Genomic DNA, 25,569 nt, shown 5'->3' with positions numbered 1-25,569 from the left:
CACATACTCACACACACACATACACATACTCATACACACACACTCACACATACCATACACACTCATACTCACACACACAGGTGCATATGCACACTCACACACAGGTACACATACACACTCATACTCACACACATACACACTCGTACTCACACACACAGGTGCATATGCACACTCACACACAGGTACACATACACACTCATACTCACACACATACACACTCATACTCACGCAAACAGGTACACACTCTCATACACACACACACACACACGCAGGTACACACACACACATCCACACTCATATACAATTTACAAGCTCCACCTCATGCTGGGATCACAGGAGAGGCGGCTCATCCTCTCATCTCCTGAAATTGTTCAAAAGAACTTGTCAATTTCCAGCTGTCAATCAATCTTAGTACTTGGCTCTCATTGGCTGGAGCTAAGCTGGTCCCGGGACTCAGCCGCGCCAAGCAGAATCGCCAGTGATCAGTTGCACTTTGCAATGGCAGCATTGTGAGTGCGGAGCTGCGGCAAGCGAGAGAGTTCCAGCTCCCAGCCAACATCATATTGGTGTGCAAATGTCTATTTCTGAAATAAACTTCCATCGGAAGAAAAAGAGCGCAGACTGGGATTTGAGTCCAAATTGACATTCCTGCCGCAACATCTTTGTAAAATCTGCAGATTCCGACATGGTTGGATGCTGAAGTGAGCACTGCACTAATAACAGAGGTTTCGGTGCACACCAGTTCCTGCAGCTTGCAACGTGAAATCTTACCATCGGGTTCATTTTCTTAAAGACATTATCTGCGGATATTTTCAAGGTGAATGGAAAAGTGTGTATTTTGGGGGGTTTAATTTTGCAATAGGACAGTGAGGATTTGAGGATCGTTCTTCTCATCATGTCAAAGAGCTGTTTGTAATGAATCCAGAAATCAACAGGTCCCGCTCGGGGATGGATTCTCTATTGCTGCTTGCCCTCCTCTTGTGGGCTCGGGCTGCCGCCGTGATTAATTTAAAATATTCCATCGTGGAAGAGGAGAGAGCCGGGACGGTGATCGGGAACATAGCGAAAGACGCCGGCTTCTCAACTTGGGAGCAGAAGGTGCCTCTTTTCCGCGTTTTATCCAACTCGGCACCGCATCTGGTGGAGATCAACCCCCTAACCGGTTTACTGGTGACCAAGCAGAAGATCGACCGGGATCTGCTGTGCAGGCAGAGCCCCAAATGCCTGATCTCACTGGAAGAGATGGTCAACTCTATGGAGATCTACGTGATCAAAGTGGAGATCCTGGACCTCAACGACAACTCGCCCAGCTTCCCCACCGAGCAGATCGACCTGGAGATCTCGGAGACGGCCAGTCCGGGCACCAGGATCCCCCTGGAGAGTGCTTACGACCCGGACGCCGGAGACTTCGGGGTGCAGACCTACGAGATCACCCCCAACGATTTGTTCGGGCTGGAGATCAAGAGCCGGGGGGACGGCTCCCGTTTCGCCGAGTTGGTGGTGGAGAAGCCCCTGGACAGAGAGAGTCAGTCCCACTACAGCCTCCTGCTCAGCGCCCTGGACGGGGGCGAACCCCCCAAATTGGGCACGGCTCAACTCAACATCAAAGTCATTGACTCCAACGACAACTACCCGGTGTTTGAGCAAAGCGCCTACACGGTGAACGTGCTAGAAAACGCGCCGGCCAACTCGCTCGTTATCGACCTGAACGCCTCGGACCCCGACGAAGGCACGAACGGCGAGATCGTGTATTCCTTTAACAGTTATGTGTCGGGTCAGACAAGGGAACTTTTCAAAGTGGAGCCGCGGACAGGAGCGATCACAGTGAAGGGGAACATTGACTATGAGGAGGGCAGTATCTATGAAATCGACGTACAGGCGAAAGACCTGGGTCCCAATTCCATCCCGGCTCACTGTAAGGTGACGGTCAATGTGGTGGATGTGAACGACAATATCCCGGTCATCACCTTGTTCTCGGTCAACAGCGAGACGGTGGAGGTGAGTGAAGCCGCTCCTCTGGGCTATGTGATCGGCCTGGTCCGGGTTTCCGATCAGGACTCGGGGCCGAACGGGAGGGTCCAGTGCAAACTTCTGGGGGACGTTCCTTTCAAATTGCAGGAGTATGAGAATTTTTACACCATCCTGGTGGATGGGAGGCTGGACCGGGAGCAGAGGGATCTCTACAACCTCACTATCCTGGCCAAAGACGGCGGCAGCCCCTCGCTCCAATCCACCAAATCCTTCACCGTCAGGATCACAGATGAAAACGACAATCCCCCTCTCTTCTCCAAACCTTTCTACCAAGTCATCGTTCAGGAGAACAACACCCCGGGCTCGCATCTCCTCTCGGTTTCTGCCAGAGACGTGGATTTGGGTTTAAACGGCAGCGTCTCCTACCAGATTATCCCATCACAGGTCAAGGACATGCCGGTGTTCACTTACGTGTCCATTAACCCCACTTCAGGGGATGTGTACGCACTGAGGTCCTTCAACCACGAGCAGACCAGGTCTTTCGAGTTTAAGGTCATGGCCAAAGATGGGGGCAACCCCGCATTGGAAAGTAACAGCACGGTAAGAGTTATTGTGCTGGATGTCAACGACAATGTGCCCGTTATAACTGCTCCGCCTTTGGTTAATGGGACCACTGACGTCTACATACCCAGAAACGTGGGCTCTGGTTACCTAGTGACTGTGGTCAAAGCCGATGACTACGACGAAGGTGACAACGGCCGCTTGACCTACGAGATCGCCGATGGGGACCGAGGCTTCTTCGAGATGGACCAGACGAATGGAGAAATCAGGACGAGCAGAAGCTTCGGGGAGGGTGCTGAGACCAGCTATGAACTCATTGTGGTAGCCCAGGACCACGGGAAACCCGCCCTATCTTCCACTGCTCTGATTGTGGTGTACCTCTCTCCTGCTTTAGATGCTCAGGAATCGACAGGCTCCTTAAATTTATCCCTCGTTTTTATAATCGCCCTGGGATCCATTGCTGCCATCCTCTTTATAACCATGATCTTTGTAGCAGTCAAGTGCAAGCGAGATAACAAGGAGATCAGGACCTACAACTGCAGGGTTGCAGAGTACTCCTATGGGCAACAGAAAAAACCCAAGAAAAAGAACAAGATCACCAAGAATGACATCAGGCTGGTGCCCAGAGACATGGAGGAGACTGACAAAATGAACGTGGTCAGCTGCTCTTCCCTCACCTCCTCCCTGAACTATTTCGACTACCATCAGCAGACTTTGCCCTTAGGATGTCGAAGGTCGGAGGCAACCTTTCTAAACGTGGAGAATCAGAATTCGAGGAACACGACTGGAAACCACGTGTATCACACCTTCACTAGCACCCAGAGCTCCCAACAGCAGCCCGACCTCATCATTAACGGCATGCCGCTTCCAGAGGTAAGTGCACTGACTAATCTTGTATTCACAGTGAGAGTCAGTAGAGGCTAGTACGTGACTGTTGGCCGAGCCTTCCTTTCCCAGTGCAGCGAGATGGTCAGTTTCGCGATTTATTACCGTCTGTTATTGACAAGAGTTGGAAACAAATGTAGCTTCACAAAATAAAGCTAGTGGAGACTCTTTCCAAACAATTTGCAAAGTTATTTATGGCCTGCTCAACGAGCTGGCCAATCTGATTCAGCGACCCTGCCTGAAGTCCTGCCCAAAGAGCTGGCACAGGCATGATGGTTCAAATGGCCTTCTCCTGTACTGTGCCATTCTAGGTGTTGGACGGGTGTATATTTCAGATTTTTACATTCTATTTGGCTTAATTTCAAGGCAGTTCTAACTGAAAGCATTGCAGGCAAAAAGGATCAGCTGTATTGTAACATTGTGCAACTGCTTATTCATTTTTCCTGGGTATGATAATGGGTTTGCATGCTACATTTAAAGACTCAAGGAGTCAATGAAACAATGGACATAAGGGGTTGACTTTACAAAACATTTATTAACAGGACACTCCATATTTAAGAAGCAATTACTCTGCCTCTAGCCATAATGTGGAAGTGGGTAAATGGGCTTGGATAGTGATGAGGATTCATGTATGGGGTGGAAACATCTTCGTCAAACGTGACCTCCTTGGGGCACTTTGTTCAAGAGGTGTTTCAATCCACTAGTTTGAACTTAGTGCTATTGTACAGTATTTCTTGTTGGATGTGAAACTGGAGGTGAGGGAAGTAAATAATAAGTACTTTAAAATGAATCTTAAATACTGCAGGGAAGAGGCTAAAATGGTTTTAAAGTGTTAACTGTAACTAGAAAGTCAACTCGTGAAATAAGAAGTACAGATAAACATCAGGAGCTGAAAAAATTGGAAAAGAGACAGCTGTAGGAATGTGAAAGGCATTCGGATGAAGGGAAAGCATTTTTAATACGGTAACAAGAGGGCACTGAAAGTTACTGAAAATAAGGAGGACAGATTAATGCTTCTTAGCTTCATTCTAAAAAAAATGGAAAACAAGTGTGAGCTTTTTGAAAAGTTGCTATGACCTTTAAAAGAGTTAAATTGAAAAAAAAAACACAAGGAAAATCTGGAAACATGAAAGCAGAAATGAAAGATAACCAAACAAGTAGAAATAGGAACATAAAACAAACATGACATCAAACAAAAGTGAAGAGGCATTATAAATACATTGGCAAAATAAATCAGACATTTTATTGAAAAAAAAGCAATGTTTCTTAGATTTGCAAAAGTTCTTATTGGCACTGAGTCATTTAACTTACTGGAAGTTATTGTGCACTTATTATTTTTCCTGGACTGATGACCTTATAAAATAGTTTTAACTTCTGTTGAAAGACAACTGCTTACTGCAATAAAAACAGTGGCAACAGCATCCAAAAAAAAGAGGGTGTGTTTGCCTTTGCCCTTCCAAGGGACAGACTGGTGCACACTGACAACCCAAATACTCCACTTCATTCCCAGTACTTTATAAGAAGCTAAAGGTATAATTACAACTGGCATAAAAAGAGTTTCTACAGCTGGATGGCCCAAGGAAGTTTTTATCCTGGAGGGAGAATGTTGGTGGTTTTTAGAAGGTAGTCTCCCCTCCCAAAACATGCCCCAAATTGGACTTTTAATTCTAGCTCAGTCCAATTGTTCTCTTTTACCCTGAATATGCAGATAGCTCGAGTCAGTAGTGTGTGTCAGTTAAATAACTGATTGAAAACTCAAGTTATTCAGTGGGCAGAAAAAAAGATTTGTTAAATGTAATGAATACGATCTGTGTAAAAAGCAAGCTTTCACTCTTCTGCGTATCAACTGCTTATTTTTTTTAAAAAAGAATCTGAAATAAAATTCTAATGCTGAGTGTTAGAAAAGGGAATTAAATAAATTCATAAATCGATAAAATATACCAAATTGATGTGTTCTGTAATAAAATGGACAGGGAAAATAAAACTGCAGTCATTCTCAAAAGGTTATGCTGCACAACCAGATTTGGCAAGAGGAGTGTTACCATCTGAGTTTCTGACACTAAGCTAATTCTCATAAGATAGTATCACAGGATATCACTAGTGAGTATCACTGGATATCAATAGTCATGATTGGGTCGAATGCTGCCATAAACACCATCGAGCATTCTCCCTCCGCGAACCCAGCTCTGTTAAAAACAATGTTTGAATTACCATCAGAGATTCTGTGCTTACACTTGACATCATCAAAACACCAGCGTACATAGGACTGTAGCAGCAGAGTCAACAGAGTTCTTGTTTGGCCCTAGCAGCTGCTTTACTGTGAGCTTCTTAGCCCATTTTCATTTGATCTGCCATGATCACAGTGATCACAATAGCCAAAAAGAAGGCAGCATTGATTTTACATCTTGCGACGTTGTGCGACCCCTATTGCCTGGGCCACATACTTTCCACAAGCTCGCTTCTTAACTACTTGATGGGGGAAGATAATAGCATTTAGTTTACTATGTTACTTTCTTCAGAAAAATTTTCATGAACTGCACATGAATTAAAAATGCGTTTTGAATGTTTTATTTGTCATGCCATGCAGTGTCACACTTGTTCACCTAAATTTGGAAGTTACAGATTTCTTCTCACTCAGAAAAGAGTCACAATTTTATCACCCCCATTACCCCTAATCAGTGGCCTTTCCTTGCAGGTAATGGTTACTTGCTGTAGGATAGCACTTTATGTTGCATGGTGTCACATTAATGTAAGTAAAGTATGGTGGCTGACTAAAGTTTTCAAAAATAAAAATGGTGGTATGATGGAGGACTATAGCATCACAGGTTGGTGTGAAATAGACTTGACGTGTTACCTCTGCTGACTTCTTTCAGCTTAGCCACCCTGTTGGGGCAGGCACTAAGCAAAGATCAGGAAACTTCAGGCAGAAAGGGAAGGAAAATTAAATCGGGGGGCGGGGTTATCTCAACCACGTTCCATTTATGCACTACCTGGCACCCAGTCGTGAGCATCGTTGGCTGGGAACCGAGGACATGTGCCATTTTCTCTCGGGTACTGGAAATGTGTTGTATGGGATGAGAAGCGGGTAAGTGAAGGGAGCAAGTTGGGTGAGGGTGAGGGAGTGCAAGGCAAGTAGACAAGTGCCCTTTTATAAAGATACAACCTTCAAATAAAGTTAAAAATAAAGCTATAGTTTCAATAATTTAGCATTTTAACAGTCTTAATACCTGATAAATACCAAATAAGAGATAGTATGAAGTTTTTAATGTCACTGAATTAAATAGCACGTTAGAATCAAGAATGAATTAATGAACAGATTACCTGGTCATTATCACATTTCTGTCTGTGGGAGCTTGCTGAGCTCCAACTTTACAACAGCGACTACACTTCAAAAAGTACTTCATTGGCTGTAAAATGCTGTGGAACATCCCAAGGTATTGAAAGGCATTATTTAAATGCAAGTCTTTCTTTAACTTTGATGATCCTAGTCACAGAATACTGCTGAGTAGAACAGTGGTCATTATTGGTGTAATGCAGATCTGTACCAACATACAGGCAAGGGAATTAATAATTAATCAAATACCCAACTAAATAACAAGTTTTAAATTGGACAACACAACATGATTATTTATGATTACTTTTGTGTTTTTCTGAAAGCTGTGTTGTGTAAATTATGACCTTTTATGCATTTGACCAAGCATTATTTCAAGCCCCTTAAATGCACTTTTTAGCTGTCTGGCATAGTAATCTGAACCATTCAATCTAAAGATTTACTGCTTAGATTAGATTTCTACTGTTTTGTTAAAGAAGGTGCTGCAGGCATGTTCCAATTATCATTCATCAAGATAAGGTAAAGGCTAAACTCCTGCAGGGATGGGTTGCAATACAAGTTATTGACCCATAAGCAGCTATCGTTGAATCTATTGTGTGAAATACCCCAGTACAGCAAATTCCACAAGGATTGGAGAGGTTACAAAAGGTCTGTGAAGTTCAGTAATGCATGGAACACCCTTGGAAAGAATGTGCATCCTTTACTTTTGTCTCCATTGTCATCTAAATGGCCACCTCGGGTGTTTGTGTGATCTACATAAAAGCTTGGATCAGGCCAGACTCTTTTCATAACAATGGCATCCCTTTTAATGTCATCCACAGGGCAACCTCTCATCAAAGCTGAGCTTCTAGACAAAGCACCGAGTATTCACATAATCTTTTTATCAATGTAGAGGGGATAAATGTATACCAGTGCTTGGGTTTTACATTACAAGAGTGCAGAAGTGTATTCTTTGGTGCCAGTTTTATTGCTACCTAAAAACAGCATTAGACCTGGGGTAAAACCAATGGGAGGTCTGTGAATCTGAGTTAAGGCCTGCCTATTGCAGGACATTAAATGGTGAACTCCAGTCCCAGATGTTTGCAGTCTGAGCCTCTATATTGTATCCCAGAGCCTCACATGCCTAATGAGACCAGCGCCAGATCCAAATTCTAAAGGGAGGAGAGTGGCATGTAGCTCATGATAGCCAGACATGAACTAAAATAACCCAGTGCCCACCTTAAGGCTCTCCTGATGGACAGGGGTGTCCTTGTTGCTGCTGTGTGCTGAAAAGATTGCTAGATTGGAATTGACAAATATGATTTAGGTATATGTGAAATTTGTTGGCCAAATGCACAAGAAACAGCTGCTTAGGCTATTTTTTGCCTCTTGTTATCATTGGTTCACATGGTAAACTTTTAAAAAATTACCTATTGGTTAAATATATTTTTTAAAATCCGCTTGTGCTTAATTGATGTCATTCCAGATGAAAAGAATATGTTTTACATTGAGCCACATTGCCATGTGACAGTCGGTATTCTGAAAGGTGCTACGTTTTACTTTAGAGCTGGGATTACACTGGCAACTCTCTTCTCCTACGCTTCCATTTTTGTTAAGCTTTTTAAGAAAAAATACTTAAGGAAATCATTGGGACTTCGACACTCTGCACCAGGATGTGTTAGAATGTGGAGTTGATTGAGGTCTGGGTGCTAGCTTTGAGGGGTTATATTGGTGGGGTGGGGGGGAACGTAGGGGGTTATGGGGGCAGGAAAGGTGGAGGATGGGAGGTGTCTTTTAAAGGTGGAAGATAAAATTGAAGGACCAACTGCCTCATTGGGGCTGGTTACAGAGCAGCATTGCGGGAAACCCTGAGAATAATGTTGTCCTTGGAGAACCAGTGCCATAGCAGCCAGCTCAAAGCAGAATTTGGAAAAGCCTTGACACGGATCATCTGTCCTCTCTGTCAAAGCACGGCCAGTGGGAGAGGGAGAACAAGAAACCTTGTGTGAAATGGAATTTACTCCTGTTGTTCCACATATAAATAGTAGCCCGGATGTAACAGATTTGTTCAATAGGTCATTGCGCCAAGTGTAACATATTACTGATATTACTGAGATCGTATCACAGTTGGTAATGTCTCATAATTCATTAAACATTTTAAATGCATCAAGTGCTAATCATTTAATTTGACCTTTTCAGGCATCCTGAATACGATATAGAAAAAAAAAGCAGATCTGCCAAAAATAGAAGGGCAACATGAAAGTGGCAACAGGATTTAAAAACTTTGCTGTTAACAGACTCAGATACCCACAAGTAATCATGGAAAGTGAATGTAATTTCCCCTGGGGACTTGCTGAAAAGGAGAGAGGCAGTTGTCCTTACTGGGTAATACTCTACACTCATTCAAAGCTCTGGGTTCACTAACAGGGAGGTATTTGGTATGTCCTGACAAAAGCTACAGAAAAGCAGCTTCTTGTGAACATGCAACTCAAAAGACAGTTGCAGAAACACACATCTAAGGTAGCAATCAATAGAATACAAGAACAATTTAATGTTTTGAACTGACCCACGTAATTTTACTCCAACATAATTTATGCAGGAGCAGCAGTTTAACTCTATCACTGGGTAGATCAGGTTTTTTTTTATGTGGGTAGAGCTCTCCATCTTTTCTCTTCAGGTGATGAACTGTGAGGTTGAAGGGGCAACCTGTTTCCAGACCTCCACTTGCTTTGCTCAGGATCAACCACTAGGAGGTGCATGTGAGCTGCCTGGGGGATGACTTTCCTTTAAATTTTCTTTTGTCTTGTCTGTGGGGAAGCAACTGGTCTTTTCTCTCTCCTTCATTCGCTGCTCCTTAAAATCTATCTGCGACCAGTCCTTTAGTCATCTTCCCTAATATCTCTTTATGTGACTTGTGTCAAATTTTGTTTGATAATGCTCCTGTGAAGTGCCTTGGAAAGTTTTACTATGTTAAAGGCCCTATTTGGATGCAAGTTGTTCATCAGCACACTGCCCATTGAGCAGGTGGCTTCTTTTCAATCGCTGGCTGTTAAGCGGAAGGTAAGAATGGGTTTCTTGGATTTGAAATCAAGTCTACAAAAGCGTGAGATCCTGCTGCATAGATCACTGCAGTCTATGTGATGATGTGGAGTGCTAACTAATCTATAACATGCCCTGGCCAATATTTGTCCCTTAACAAACATCACTAAAAAGAAATCTGGTTATTTTCACATTACTGTTTGTGGGATCTTGCTATACATAAATTGTCTGCTGTGTTTCCTACATTACAACAGTGACTACACTTCAGAAGTATACTTTGTTGGCTGTAAAGAAATTTGGGACAGCTCGAGGACATGAAAGGCGCTATATAAATGCTTTTTCTCATTTAAAAAAATAACAGAAGTGCGAGCTGAGGACTGGCACTGAGTCAGCCCCGCACCATACTAAGATGCAACTCCTGCATTGGGATACTAGCTTACAAATGCACTGCCTGGCCCAGTGCACTTACAAGGCTATAGTGGCAGGTGACAATACTGGGTGCAGATCCATCAAGCCCCATGAGACCCACACATGCTGAATCAGTAATGTAAAAAATGCCTTTAAAAAGAACAATCCAATCTGGTCTGTAAAGTTATTGAATTCTTTGGAACTTTAGCTTTGTACATGAAAGGTTAATGAATTGCTTGTATTGTTGGTCATTTAATTAAAAAAGCATTTAAAGAAAGACAGGAAGTGACATGATTTCAGTAATTGATGTGAGTTCAACCTGTAGGAAGAGGAAACAATTCAAAAGCCTTCATTTTATTGATACCATGCATCATAAATTCTAGCCAAAGCACTGCAGGCCCGGGGTATCTTTTATTGGAAATAAAAACAGACAGTACTGGAAATACTCAGCAGGTCTGGCGGCATCTATGGAGAGACAGACAGAGTCAACACTTAAGGCCTGTGACCCTTCATCAGAACTGACAGTTCTGTTCTGATGAAAGGTCACAGACCTGAAACATTGGACTCAACCTTTTGGCGAAAAAAACAGTGGCCCACCCAGGTAGGCCGTATGTAGCGGAGCCGCTGCAATCTTCAGTGTGGTGGCTCATTTAAATAGCCGGGGCGGGCTGCCCCCTCCCCTGCCCTGATCATATGGAGAGGGATGGGCTGTCCATCCCCGGCAATGATGTCAGCTGCCTGTGCGCAGGCGCTGATGCCATTTTTAAAGGGCTGTCAGCACTACCAGGATGTTTAAATATTTAAAGGTACAGTAAATTTTTAAAAATGAAGACATTTCTTCTGCCCCCTCCCACCCCCCCAATAGCAATAAAATTAATTATTTTCCCTTTTCTCCCCCCAAAATACTTACCTTGTCCATCTGACCGTTCCCCCCACAAACTGCACAAACTTTAACCTCCAACCCTTCCCACCATCCCCTACCCCCATGACATTACTTTGACCCCATTTCCCTCCCCGTCCCGCACTGATACAATTACCACCTCCCCCCCACTCCCTACCAGTGTGGCGCCTTGTTTCCCCGGATGGGAATCCAAAGGTGCAGGAGTGCCGGTCAGCAGGCCAAAGATTGCAGCGGGAGATCAGGCGGTGACGCAAGATCATTAATTCATTCATTTTAATTTATTTAAATATTCAAATGGGGGTCCCCTCAATGGCTCGGGAGGCCCCCATGAGGCCTTGACACTGCTGGTAATATCAGACCAGGCCCTCCCAGCGTCAGGGAACATGGCGGCCCTCTCCCAGAGGCATCTTCAGGCCCCCACCACAGTTCCCCCCCCCCCCCCCCCCCAGCCACGGACCCTGATGCCTGGGGGAGAACAAAATCCAGCCCGTTACCTCTGCTTCTCCACAGATGCTGCCAGACCTGCTGAGTATTTCCAGCACTTTCTGTTTTTATTTCAGATTTCCAGCATCCGCAGTATTTTGTTTTTATATTTTATCAGACTTTATTACATAATAAGGTGTAAAATGATAGAGGAGTACAGAACCTGCCATCAAACCCAACCATAAGACTCTGCTTTTGTAAAAATCTAACTGCGACAACAGTGGGCTTGCATTATCTCTGGTGCACTGAAGTGTTGGATTGATATTAGAAGTTTGTAACATTTACATATTAATGGAAGAATGAAAGGAATTTCTCACTAATGGGTGAGGTTGAATCACATTGTTTAACAATGGCCTGAAAATTACCCCTAGCAGTCTCCTTTTGAGTAGCTGTATGTTATGTCCCATTTAGAATGGGTTTAGATTTAGTCCATGCTGAAGTGAAGTCCAGCTAGGCTTGGTTGAAAATGCTCGTCTTTATTCATTTGGGACAATGGTGGGGGTGGGGGGTTGGAGTGATACAGAAACAAATGCTAATGGTGCAGGGAACTATCAGCGACAAAGTCATAGACCGAACAGAGCTCTGGAACAAAATAAAAACAGAAGATGTTGGAAATACTCAGCTTCTGTGGATAGAGAAAATGTTTCAGGCTGTCAACTTTTGTCAGAACTGAAAAAAAAGTTAGAGAGAGATGTAACAGGGTTTGAGAAAGTACAGAAGCAGAGAAAGAGCGGAGGGGGTAAAGAATGAAAGGGAAGATCTGTGATAGAGTTGTTACGACTGAGGCTGGAGGATTGCACTGTCTTTCTCTAGTTCCACTTCTCCACAGGTCACAATATATATTTAAATGTTTACCCATTTACCGATACGGTCAATCATATACTCTACTCTTTATCCCAGAATAAAATACACCAACCAGGTTTCTTTAATAACTGAAAAAATTATCAGCTTATTATCAAACAAGACTTATCCAGAAATGAAGCAAAGCATTAACAAACAGATTGAAATATGAAAGTTCCCTTTTTAGATACCTAATACACACACTCACACACACACAGGTTAAAGAAAAAAAGAGAAAGAAATTCTCTCTCTGCAGAGGTCTTTTACAAAAAAAAGACAAATACATGCTAATTCTTGAAGAAAAAGGATGAGATATGTTGCGTCCCAAAAATGGCACACATCCTGGCATCCGAATAGACATAGATGGGTCACTGGGATTTTTTCTGGTGCAGTTCTTTTCAGGCAGCGTCGAAAAGTAATCTGGCAGGCTTTCCAGGTGCTTCTCAGGAGAAATGCAGCATCTGGGGTTTTAGCTCTCACACACTGGATTCATAGGGTTTTTTCAAAGATGTAGAGAAAGAGGAGCTCGATGTTCTTTCAGCAGGCTACAAATCCAACTTCAAAACAGTCCAGACCCCAACTGAACCAAAACAATATCCCAAAAGAAAACTTCCTGATCACCATAAATCTTGACATGACACTTCTTTGTAAACATCTCCCCCAAGTCACCAAGGTTTCTGTTATGTATTGAGCTTAAAGCCTGTGACATCCAGTAAAGGTTTGTTTTCAGATAAGACCTCTCAGTGACCCTTGTAAAAAAACACATCCATGGAATCTTTTCAGTTTTGCCAAATGAACCAATGTCCATAATTATAAAATGCGAGTCCTCAAAAAAAAAGAAGCATTTTCATAACAGGATGGAAGTTGGGAAAGATTAAATGACAGCAGGGATGATAGTACAAGGCAAACGGAGATGGTACTGGGACAAGGAGAGAAACAAAAGATGAGCCTAGATGAGCTGTAAATGGGAAAAGCCCAAACAACAACAACTGCCATCTGAAAAAATTAGGACAGAGGTTATGATCTAAAATTGTTGAGCTCGATGCTGAGCTCGGAAGGCCATAAAGTACCTAATTGAAAGATGAGGTGCTGTTCCTCGAGCTTACGTTGAGCTTTATTGGAACAGTGTAGGAGGCTGAGGACAGGGAAGTCAGCATGAAAGGAAGGTGGAAAATTAAAATGACAGGCAACCAGAAGCTAAGGGTTACAGTTGTGGATTGAATGCAGCTGTTCCCCAAAGAAGTCACCCAGCTATGTTTGATCTCCCCAGTGTAGAGGAGACCATGTCATGAGAAGCGAATACAATATACTAACTTGAAAAAAGTACAAGTAAATTGCTGTTTCACCTTGAAAGAGTGTTTGGAGCTCTGGACGGTGGGAACGGAGGAGGTAAAGGGGGAGGTGTTGCATTCCCGCTCTTGTATGGGAAGGTGCTGTAGGAAGGTGTGGGGTATTGAGAGTGATTGAGGAGTCAAGCAGGGCATTGTGAATATAGCTCATGGAATGATACAGATGACTGTATCGGTGTCGTTTCTTGCTGAACTGGAAAATTTCATCAACTTTGCTTCCAATTTCCAGCCTTCCATCACCATCACATGCTCTATCTCTGACTCTTCCCTTCTCTTCCTTGACTCTCTGTCTCCATTTCATGCATAGGCTATTGACTAATATTCACTATAAGCACACTGACTGCTACAGCTACCTTGACTACTTTCTTCCAACCCTTCTTACTGTAAAACCTCTATTCCAGTCTCCTAATTTCTCTGTTTAATCTGTTCTTCTTCACCAGTGCTTCTGATATATCTCAGCCAGGGATTCCCCTCCACTTTGGTTGGCAAAGCCCATGACCATGTTAGTTCCATTGGCTGCACTTTTGTTCTCATCCCTTCTGCTCCCTCCCAGAATCATGATAAGGCTCCTCTTGACCTTACCTTCCACCCCCCTTAGCCTCCACATTCGACAGATCATCCTCCGCAATTCCTAATACCTCTCCAGGTTGATGGCGCTACCAAACTACCACCGCCTTTCAACATTTCGAAGGGAGCATTCCCGCTCCAACATGCTGGCCCACACCTCCTCCCCTTCCCACCTTCTGATGCAAGTAGAGGAGACGCAACACCTGTCCTTTAACCTGCTTTCTTCCCACCGTCCAGAGTCCAAAACACATCTTCCAGGTGAAACAATGATTTAATTGTACATTTTTCAATTTAGTATACTGTATTCGTTGCTCATGACGCAGTCTCCTCAATACTGGGGAGACTAAGCACAAATTTGTTGACGACTTTGCAGAACACCTCCATTCATTCCGCAAGCATGATCTCAAGGTTCCAGTTGCCTGTCATTTTAATTCTCTGCTCCACTCCCACTCTGAATTTTCTGTCCTTGGCCTCCTACTCTTTCTAATGAAGCTCAATATAAGGCCGAGGAACAGCGCCTCATCATTCCATTAGGCACTTTACAGCATTTCGGACTCAAGTTTGAGTTCAACAATTTCAGATTATAATGTCTGCCATTTTTTTGGGTTGGCAGCTGTTGGTAATGATTCTGCTGTTGCCGTTTACATCTCTTTTAGACTCATCTTTTGTTTCTTTATTTGTCCCATTACCACTCCCTTTGGCCTTGCACCATCAGTCCTTTTGTCATTTAATTTCTGCTGCCTTCCACCCTATCACAGACCTTTCCTCTTTTTCTTCCATCACCCGCTCACCCCCTGTCCCCACCACAACTTTCCCTGCCTTTGTACTTGCTTAAAACCTGTTACATCTGTCGCTTTTTTCACTTTTGACCGAAAGGTCATCGACCTGAGACATTAATTCTGTTTTTCTCTCCACAGATGCCGCTTGACCTGCTGAGTATTTCTAACATTCTCTGTGTTTATTTCAGATTTCCAGTATCTGTGGTATTTTGCTGCTGCACTGGAACAAAATATTTCCTTTACCGAGTACCCCTGCCAGCTACTTCTTACAGGGTAGGTGTGCAGCCAGCAATTAATATGCAGTCCTTCTTCTCCGAGCTGTACTCCTCGGTATAAACTGTCATGGGGCGGTGGCTGTCTGTTCAAGCAAAATAAACACAGGCTGCTGGTCCCACGTATTTACACAGTGGTGCCCAACATGGCTATGAGTGTGGGCACCCAATGGTATATATAAGAATTTTGGAGGGGTACCTTCAGTCTTTATCATAGAGACATAAGTTAGATTGAACTCATCCATCATGCTGGTGTATAATAACCACAGGGTAAAAGATCTCAATTCCTGTTCTGAACAGAGAAAATAAAGACTCTTTTAAACACCATTACTCTTCAAGTCACTAAATGTGAAGTATTCTCACATTTTACACCATGCAGTTGTTATTTTTTTATAAAGATTGACAAAGGAAGGATCATTTCTTGAGTGGATATGTAGAATACGTTTTAGCCAATGAAGAAAACAACTCCTTATGATGCGCAAAACACAGTAAGTTTTGAACTTAAACTTTGCATTTAATTTAATAACTGGATTCTGGAGAGCAAGCAATACTGTGTTATACATTGAGCAAAAAGGGGTGTGTGGTAAAATTGTAAATCTGTTGTATTTCTTGCTTCACCTGTCTGCATGAATGATAATTATAGGATCTTGTCTGAAAATACTGCTTGCTCCTAATATGTGTATCTGAAAAACTTTTTCTGTAGTGTACTGCATGTATCCAGGGCAAACCTATTAGCCTGACAATAATGACTCACTTAGATTAACCTTTTTATGATGATTATGCTGCAATTATCAGGGCAGCTGCATTAACATCCTTTTTTTTTTGAAAGGAGAGGCATGTGACGTATTTAATAGCTAGTCTTGAAAATGGTTTGACCTGATTTTCTGGGTAGCTGCATTAAGTGAAATAACATGGAGATAATCTGCCTTTTCAAAGACATGGAACCAGTTAGTTGACATTTCAATCCAGATATAGCACTCACTGATAGATTTAGAAGTTATGTAATTCAGACCATTGAGGTGAGGGATACACAGGGCCAACAACTGCTTCTCTAGCTCTTGGATGGAATATTTTGCAAGTAGTAGTGTGACGCTCCTTAAAACCTATCTCGTTTGACCAAAATTCTGGTCACCTCTCCTAATGTTGGCAACAATTTTTCTTTGATTAGGCTCCCGTGGACTGCTTTGGGCCATTTTATTATGTCAAAGGCTCTGTATTGATGTAAGTTGTTGTTGTACTGCTGGGTTCTATTTATGTGACTCATAAATCACCTGCACTAGTGGCATGAAGTGATTTGGAAGGTTTGTCCCCTTGTTATCGGAGCTCAGTAAGATGCTGCTATTTGGAAAAAACATTTATTGAAAATGTTTTGAAGCATGAGGCAAGGAGCACGAGCAAGAAAGCGATGCAAAAATGATCAAAAAGACAAAACTTTAGAAACACCATGGCCGGAATTGAACGGTGGGCAGACAGGAGCCGGCCTCTGACGTAAAAGTCGGTGGCAAACCCGCTTCCATCTCGCCTGGGGATCCGTTCCGCATTTTATGGGTCCCCAGGGTTTAATTGTTCCGAGGCGGGACTTCCACCAACTTGAGGGAGGAGGTCCCACCTCATTGAGCTGCTGGCCAATCAGCGGGCTGGCAGCTTTAGTCCCAGCAGTGCCACCGGGAGTGGTGGCCACTTCTGGGACTGCAGCCCAGCCGAAGTTAGGATAAGATGTGGAGCCGGGAGGAAAGGTAAGTTTTGGTTGCCTCACCAGGGGTAATCGGTCGGGCTCCGGCAACGCAAGGGTGGTCAGTTGGGGCGGGAGGGGCGTGTTGGGTGCTGGGGGTGGTTGGGGTTGGGGGGTCGGCCCTCCATCGAGCACCCTGTGCCCGATGAGCAGGGTCGCCCCCACCCACCCACCCGGGACGATCAGCAGCCACCTGGTTTTCCCAGGTGGCTTTTCCCGGCTCCAGGACGCCCACTTGCCACTTAAGAGCCTTGATTGGCCTGGGGCGGACAGGCCATTTTTTGCACACCCCCACCACCCCCCCCTCCCCCGCCCTACGTAAAGGACAGCAGAGATGAGAGCAGGTCAGAAAAGGCTCCCGGAGATCCCGCTCCATTTTACACCACCCCCCTACCACCATCCTGCTCACTGGGGTGGCGTAAAATTCTGGCCCATGTATGCTTCACACCATCACAGACTCCTGTCAACTTGGAAAACTTAAAGCTCCATACGAGTTGAGCCAAAGATTTGGGATGTCTTGCTAGTCTTTTTTATAATGGAGCTGCTGGGGTTGGAGATGGTCAACGTTGAGTGAGTGTCCCCTACAGAATTATAGAACATAATTTCCATAGCAGTGAAATGCTGCTGTTGCAGAAAGGTGAAAATACAGTTAATAAAATTAATATGTTTTCTTGAGGGGGCTCTACAATCTTTTTGTAAAAACTATTATGTCAGCTGACATTCATTACTAGCATCATTTGTTGAATGAGACAGTGCAATAAGGAGAATAGGCCACATCTCAGGTGCAGTATGCATGGAACTACAGAAATCTGCTATGTATTACAAAAGTGTCAATGCAATTCAAAAGAACACAATTTAGCCATTAAAGCATTTTGTGCTATGCTACATAGCCATTGGATATCATTATTTCATCAGCTTTTGTGGAATTGTGATTTTTTTTTTAAGGTGCATTTACAACGCAGTGTAGCTGAGGGCAGATGCTTAATTCCCTTCATTGGCTCCCTGCATAGAGTAAACAGACCCAAGTTCCAGGAACTAACCAGGGAAATGTGGACATCTGATTCTGCCAGTGGAATCAAGCAATTACTTTCAGTAATGAGAGACTTGCGGAGCTGTTCACACGTGTTTTGTTCTCTGGGTACATCCAGACTCAGAGCAGAGCCTACTGCAAGACTTCCAAGCGTGAAAGTGGAAGAGTGAAACACAGAGGCTGCTGTCCTGAAACAGGGCACTTCACAAAACATAAATGGATCAAATGATATCTAAAAGGGACAGTGCTGTCCAGTAGATTCACTTGGAGGACAATTATCAGATCAGAATGTGCATTGAAGCAAAGAGGAGATTCAGCAGTGTCAGTGTGTCACTAGTTGGGTCTGGAGCCTTGGATTTTTTTTGTTATCTTGGGTTTAATAAAGACTTGGGACAAAAATATAAAAAAACAGCTTATAAAGTTGAAGCTAGAGCAGCTATCATGTCTGATGCAGTGCAACAAAGTGACAGCAACATTGGGAATTCTGGATCCTAGCTTTTCAGGAAAGCATTTCCCATCAGAAACATGAATAAGACAATATCACCCGTTCAGTTAAAAGGGGTGTATTCTTTTGAAAATGAATTTGGCCTAACCATCAGCCTCAAGAAAACGAACATCATGGGGCAGGATGTCAGAAATGCTCCATCCATCAATATTGGCGACCACGCTCTGGAAGTGGTTCAAGAGTTCACCTACCTAGGCTCAACTATCACCAGTAACCTGTCTCTAGATGCAGAAATCAACAAGCGCATGGGTAAGGCTTCCACTGCTATGTTCAGACTGGCCAAGAGAGTGTGGGAAAATGGCGCACTGACACGGAACACAAAAGTCCGAGTGTATCAGGCCTGTGTCCTCAGTACCTTGCTCTACGGCAGCGAGGCCTGGACAACGTATGCCAGCCAAGAGCGACGTCTCAATTCATTCCATCTTCGCTGCCTTCGGAGAATACTTGGCATCAGGTGGCAGGACTATATCTCCAACACAGAAGTCCTTGAAGCGGCCAACATCCCCAGCTTATACACACTACTGAGTCAGCGGCGCTTGAGATGGCTTGGCCATGTGAGCCGCATGGAAGATGGCAGGATCCCCAAAGACACATTGTACAGCGAGCTCGCCACTGGTATCAGACCCACCGGCCGTCCATGTCTCCGTTATAAAGACGTCTGCAAACGCGACATGAAATCGTGTGACATTGATCACAAGTCGTGGGAGTCAGTTGCCAGCATTCGCCAGAGCTGGCGGGCAGCCATAAAGACAGGGCTAAATTGTGGCGAGTCGAAGAGACTTAGTAGTTGGCAGGAAAAAAGACAGAGGCGCAAGGGGAGAGCCAACTGTGCAACAGCCCCAACAAACAAATTTCTCTGCAGCACCTGTGGAAGAGCCTGTCACTCCAGAATTGGCCTTTATAGCCACTCCAGGCGCTGCTTCACAAACCACTGACCACCTCCAGGCGCGTATCCATTGTCTCTCGAGATAAGGAGGCCCAAAAGAAAAAGAAAAAGAAGAATTCTTTTGATCAGGGAAGAATTAATTTACAATAGCATCTGGCAAAATATCCCCAGTAGGTTTTAAAATTTCAAAATGTACTGATTGTCACTGTCATGAAAACCACATCTGCCAAAGTGAGACATGTTGGTTTCATCATATGGAACATTAAATTTGAACCGCTGCTGGACTGGAAAAAAATGGCTTGATTTAAAAGACCACTGAAACATGGCTGCACATATTTGCATTCTAGAAGGACAGTGGCTGGAAACATGACTGCTTGTTTTGCATTCTAAAAGACAGTTGAAAAAAAAGAGACAATGGGAACTACTCACTGATTCAATTAACAAAGATTGGTCTGGGCAACCATGATCCACATCTTGTCTGTGTAAGAGACAGCACTGCACCCCTCCACCGAGAGCTTTGAAATCCACAAACAGTGGAGCGGTTGTTCCAAATAAGGTGTTAGTCACATGACTAAGCTGCTGGCCAACTTGGAGTTTTGAATTGTGCTCACAGAACAGTTGAAAAAGAGACTGTAATTTGAAGACAACAGGGAAGGAAGGTCTCTCTCTGTCTCCCCCTCCCTCTCTCACAAAGTTCCAGGAGATCCACTGAAGCCACTCAAACCTCAAGAGAGAAGACTCCTGCAGCTAAACAAGAAAGAATGCATTGGGCCCCAACGAGAACTGCAAGACAACTGCAATCAAAGACTTTATATCAAACCCAAAAGCCAGTAACTGAACTCCAGCTATTACTTTAAACCTTTCCCCTTCTTTCTCCTCCTCTGTCTCTATTTACATGTGTGCTTATCACATATGCATGCTGGCATGGTCGTGCTAGTAGTTTTAACCAAATTAGAGTTTTAAGGGGCGGCACAGTGGCGCAGTGGTTAGCACCGCAGCCTCACAGCTCCAGGGACCCGGGTTCGATTCCGGGTACTGCCTGTGTGGAGTTTGCAAGTTCTCCCTGTGTCTGCGTGGGTTTTCTCCGGGTGCTCCGGTTTCCTCCCACAAGCCAAAAGACTTGCAGGTTGATAGGTAAATTGGCCATTATAAATTGTCACTAGTATAGGTAGGTGATAGGGAAATATAGGGACAGGTGGGGATGTTTGGTAGGAATATGGGATTAGTGTAGGATTAGTATAAATGGGTGGTTGATGTTCGGCACAGACTCGGTGGGCCGAAGGGCCTGTTTCAGTGCTGTATCTCTAATCAAATTAATAAACTTACACCTTTCTTGCTTAAATCTAAGGAAACCTGTCTAGTTGATTTCTTTGCCATTACAATTAGAGAACAGTGAACAAGAATTCACTGAGGGGAAGCTAAAAACACAGTGTTTTAAAAATTAAACCCTGTTACGGCCAAACCAGGCAAAGGCTGAGAAGGGAGCCCTAGGCCCCTGCCTCACCTGATAGTAACAGTCACATATATATTTTTGTCGATTTTAGGGACGGAATGGCTCAGTAGACAATCATTGTATTACACGTCTTAACACATTCTAGCACTTTGGCCTGTTTTTTAAAATTCATTTGCCTGTACAAATTGAGACACAAGCATGTTTTATTCGAAGTAAGGAAAATCGCACGTCTAATAAAACAATAAAAGACTTGTGTTCACCCTGATTCATTGTGGAGCTCTATGGGGTCTTTGTTTCCTCTTGGAATAAAAAGCAATGTCTATAGAGCAAGTGACCAATACCTTCATTACACCATTCCGCGAGTTGTATTACACATTTTCACCACAAATGGACATCTAACTTGGATGCCTTACTGCCATTTTCAATCTGCCATTGACTAGCTCAAACAGTTTTGTGAAAGATGAGGTAGACCAGAGGGATGAAAAAGCAATAACAATAAAATTAGAAAGTGAATCATTTGAAACATTGATGTTGTGAAGTAAAGCCCTGGATCAGAGATAATCGTAGCCTGTCAGTATTTTTTACCTTCACCTGACTTGAAAGCCCACTGGCCATTATAAGTTGATTGGTATCAAATTCTAATTCCATTAAGAACTCTGGAATATTTGCAGTCCCTTTGGTCTGTACATCAGGGATTTGAGCTACTTCAGTCAGAAGAGGTTAAAGTGACTATTGGATTGTTATATCCAATGCATCCAATAACTAGTTCCTAACAGTAATTCATTTTTTAGCATTTCATCTACCTAATAAAGGATATACTTTCTACTTATTCAGCTGCAGCAATTAACCACGCCATTGAGAAAATACATGAAGTCTTTTTGTCACAGGGTGGCCATGTCACTGCATTGTTGCTTTCAAAATGGTGTTTTTATGTCTTTCACCAAGCACACAAAAAACTCATCCTGCTAAATGAATAAATGGGAACTAAGTGCCTTTTGTTACCAAGTGATGATGCTATACCCCTGGTTGAAACGAGGAACATCAATGTAGAGAGCCTTTAAAAAAATATATGAAATTGTACCCTGGGACCAATGGGTTTGAACACTTAATACGTTCATATGAAATTCATCCCCCTGCTAGTTCAGACATTAACTCATTTATTTTGAATGGGTTAATGGCTTGCCTAAAATAGCAGTAAGGGTAATTCAAATGATGGGTGAGACAGAGTAGTTAGAAACAGACTGTTTCCAATGATTCAGGGTGTTAGAATGAGGAGAAATAGATACAAGATTAAATATAAGAGATTTAGGACAGACAGCAGGAGAAAACTTTTCTACACGGGGGGTTTATGAGGTTGTGATCGAAACAAACCATGTCAGCATTTAAGAATATGTTAGATAGATGATTGAAGGTAAAAGGAGATGCAAGGTAAGGAATAGAGCAGGGACATGGTACTAGGACTACTGCTTGTGTGAAGGATAAACACCAACATGGACTGGTTGGTTGAACAGCCTGTTTCTGTGTTGTAATGTCTATGTAATATTGTGTAACTCTTTGTGTTATGCATCACAGCTGACAAACAGCCGACTCTTTAAGGTTTGAAATACTGTTCCATTGTACACTAATGAAAAGAACTGACATATCTTGTCAATCATTAAGAATAGCACTGGCAACTCGAAACCAGTAATTAGGTGCTACTGTGTCTCTGTGCTTCTGTTGTAATGTGGGTACCTCTGCTTTTCCCACACACAAAACAACAGGGCAGTATAACATGGCTCCCATTCACATCAATATTGCAACTCCAGTCAATACTGCATTGGTTAGGGAAGGACAGCTGAGACATAAGCTGCTCGGAGGCAATGGTTCTCTTTCATTGAGTACACAAATGGTTGATTACTGCACATATTGATTTTCCAATTGTAGTCAGCAGGCACTGTGGCCTAATGATCTCCTTTTCTAAAAGAGAAGAACAAAAACTTCTGGCGAAACACGTTTGAATTCCTGATGCCTCCATTTTGTTTGTAGTGGTCACATCATTCTGAAAAGCTGTCTCTTGAACTCTTTTTCTCCTTTGTTTGACATCAAACACATGCTGTTTGCAGGTGAAGTTGTCATGAGGAAAATTCACCAACTCTTGGCTTTTTTTCCTTTCCAAAAGAAATGGCTTTGACTGCCATGAACAGAAAGCCCTTTTAAGTCTTTATTACCAATTTCAATCATTACAAGAGCAGAGACAAATACTGTTCTGCAGAATCACACAGCAGGGGCAAAGGCAAAAATGCTGAGAAACATGAAAAGCCACCCCCCCCCCCCCCCCCCACCCCATCCCCCGTCTTGGTACAATTTCAGACATTTAACAACGAATGTACATTTATATAGACCCTTTCTCTCAGGACATTCCAAAGCACTTTACAAGCAATTAAGTATTTTTGAAATGTAGTCACTGTCGTAATGGAGTAAATAAATTAAATGTTAAAAATAAGTGATCTCTTTAAAAAAGTATCCCTTAGAAATTCTCCAGATATAACCCATAAATGACAGCGTGTGATATGAGCAAATGAAGGTTTCAGCGTGTCCGACATTCCTTTATGTGAATGGAGGAGTTAAGCTGCTCAGGATAAATATCCAACATTACAAGTGAGAAAAAACCTCGGTTTTCTCACCATTTGGATTAGGAAAGCTTGTAAGTAATAGCCTTTCCCACTTTAAACAGAGGTATCTGAATCACTTGTATACAAGAAATTTTAAGGCTTGCAAAAGTGCCTTCTGCATACTATAAATCTTTCAGTTTTATAGAAGGTTTAAATAGCTTATCTGAAAGCCTTTGCTGAAACCTCATAATGCACATACATTAGAAAGGTTACATGCCTTAGAGGATTCATTCCAACATAACTAGAATTTGTTTAAAAAAGTATAATCCACAGTTTTTCTTAATGGAATCATATAATGCAATTTTAAAATTATATTTGATATTACACCATCCCTTGTCAAAGTATGCTGGAGGCTCTCTAGTGTTCTTTCTTCACGAGAGATCATTAATAATTTCACATCCATAGTGTGCTAAAGACAGGCCGAAGTATTCTATGAGGCAAAGTCATCTGAACACACTAAAGTGCAGTTGTGCAGTGCCAGAAGTATGCCCACTGCCCCTTCCCTCCCACCCACCACTTTGGAATAATCAAATTTCCATTGGAAAATCCACACTCTCTTGTTCATAACACCAGCCATAATATTAGAGCAACAAAAAAGGTAGGTACACAGTAGAGTAGGTAAGTGGAGATGTGGAAGAGCATAGATTCCCTCTGCATGGATTTGTGACGAGAAAGTAAAGCTGCTAGCAAGTCTTCTTTTGGCTAAAATTTGAATGTTTTCCTTAATTGCAGCAGGAGAAGCGAGTGCAAATATGGTAATGTCTCCTGAGCCAACTTTCCATTCTCTTCCTTTCAAGTCTGGCTGAGAACAAAAAATCTCAGAAGAAGCTGGGAGATAATTCCACCAAGATGTCAAATGGGCCATTTAATTCTTTTACATTTGTGCAGTATTTGACATGTCTGGCTGGATTCCTACCCCACTAAGGCACATTACTAGTGCAGGAACCAACAACAACAACTTGCCTTTTATTGCCCCTTTAACATAGTAAAACGTCCCAAGGGTGCCTTACGGGAGCATTATCAAACAAAATTTGTCACCAAGCTACATTAGGAGCTATTAGGGCAAGTACCAAATTGGTCAAAGACATAGGACTAAAAATTAGTTTGCATCTATTCTCAGGCACGGGGGTTGTGATTTGTGATCAGCCCTGGCCCAATCCCGTTGAGGCAGGCAGCAGAGAAACCTCAAGCTGCCTCCTCATTAGAAAGATTGCATTGTTCAGTTGAGCATGATCCACGCTGCTGGCTGGCTGAACACTCCATGTTCCAGCTAGCCTGCATCTCTTAAAGGCAGCCTGCCCCTCTTGAAAGGGTGCTGCATGGACTGTAAGGAAGATGCTGCTGACTGTCTCTGCAGGAATTGGCTGTAAGGAGAAGCACCCCAAATAGAGCAACAGGGAAGAATGAGGGCTCCTAGGCTCTGTGGTGCAGCACTGGAGGCCAAGAGGTTGACAGGAGGAGGGAAGCCATGTCTCCGAGAGGCCCTCAGGTACACCCTGAGAAGCAAATGGGACAGGTGCTACAAGAGGTTCAATGACCTCAGACGGGTGGTGAAGGTCAGTGAATGTGTCTTCACGTTACATCTCCTACCCACCATACCACCAGCCACTCATGCTGCTCAATGCACCACATCCCCTCACTCACCCATCAGCAGACCCTAGCAGTCAAAACTCTGGCCTAACATCCAGATGCTCCTCACCTTCACACACCTTCCAATGATGTCAGCTTCACACCCACCTCTCGTAGCCTCCACATACTGCTAGCTGTTCAGCTGTGCCAGGCACATCACCCAAACACAGTACAACACACTCACTGACATTCTTTCCTCTCGCAGGACAAGGTGGCACACAACTGCAGGGAGCAGAGCAGAACCAGAAAGGAACAGGCATGGCTGCATCACCTAAGCCTGCTGGACGAGACTGTGTTCAGCATCATGGGGCTGGCTGT

General features: G+C 43.4%; 1 protein-coding gene across 2 annotated transcripts in view; it reads left to right on the top strand.

Moving 5' to 3' along the window:
- Positions 1-948: 948 nt before the first annotated feature.
- The window catches only part of pcdh19 (protocadherin 19), a 126,878-nt gene continuing 102,257 nt past the window's right edge, over positions 949-25,569 (top strand). For both annotated transcript variants that reach the window (XM_068047999.1, XM_068047998.1), the window contains exon 1: positions 949-3,405. In XM_068047999.1, coding sequence (XP_067904100.1) covers positions 949-3,405 — 2,457 coding nt within the window. The remainder of the gene's footprint in view (positions 3,406-25,569) is intronic.

This window comes from Heterodontus francisci, chromosome 15, assembly GCF_036365525.1.
Source record: "Heterodontus francisci isolate sHetFra1 chromosome 15, sHetFra1.hap1, whole genome shotgun sequence".
In the NCBI taxonomy this organism is placed as follows: domain Eukaryota; kingdom Metazoa; phylum Chordata; class Chondrichthyes; order Heterodontiformes; family Heterodontidae; genus Heterodontus; species Heterodontus francisci.
Note: the sequence above shows the minus strand (reverse complement) of the source record. Positions and strands in the feature narration are given on the sequence as shown.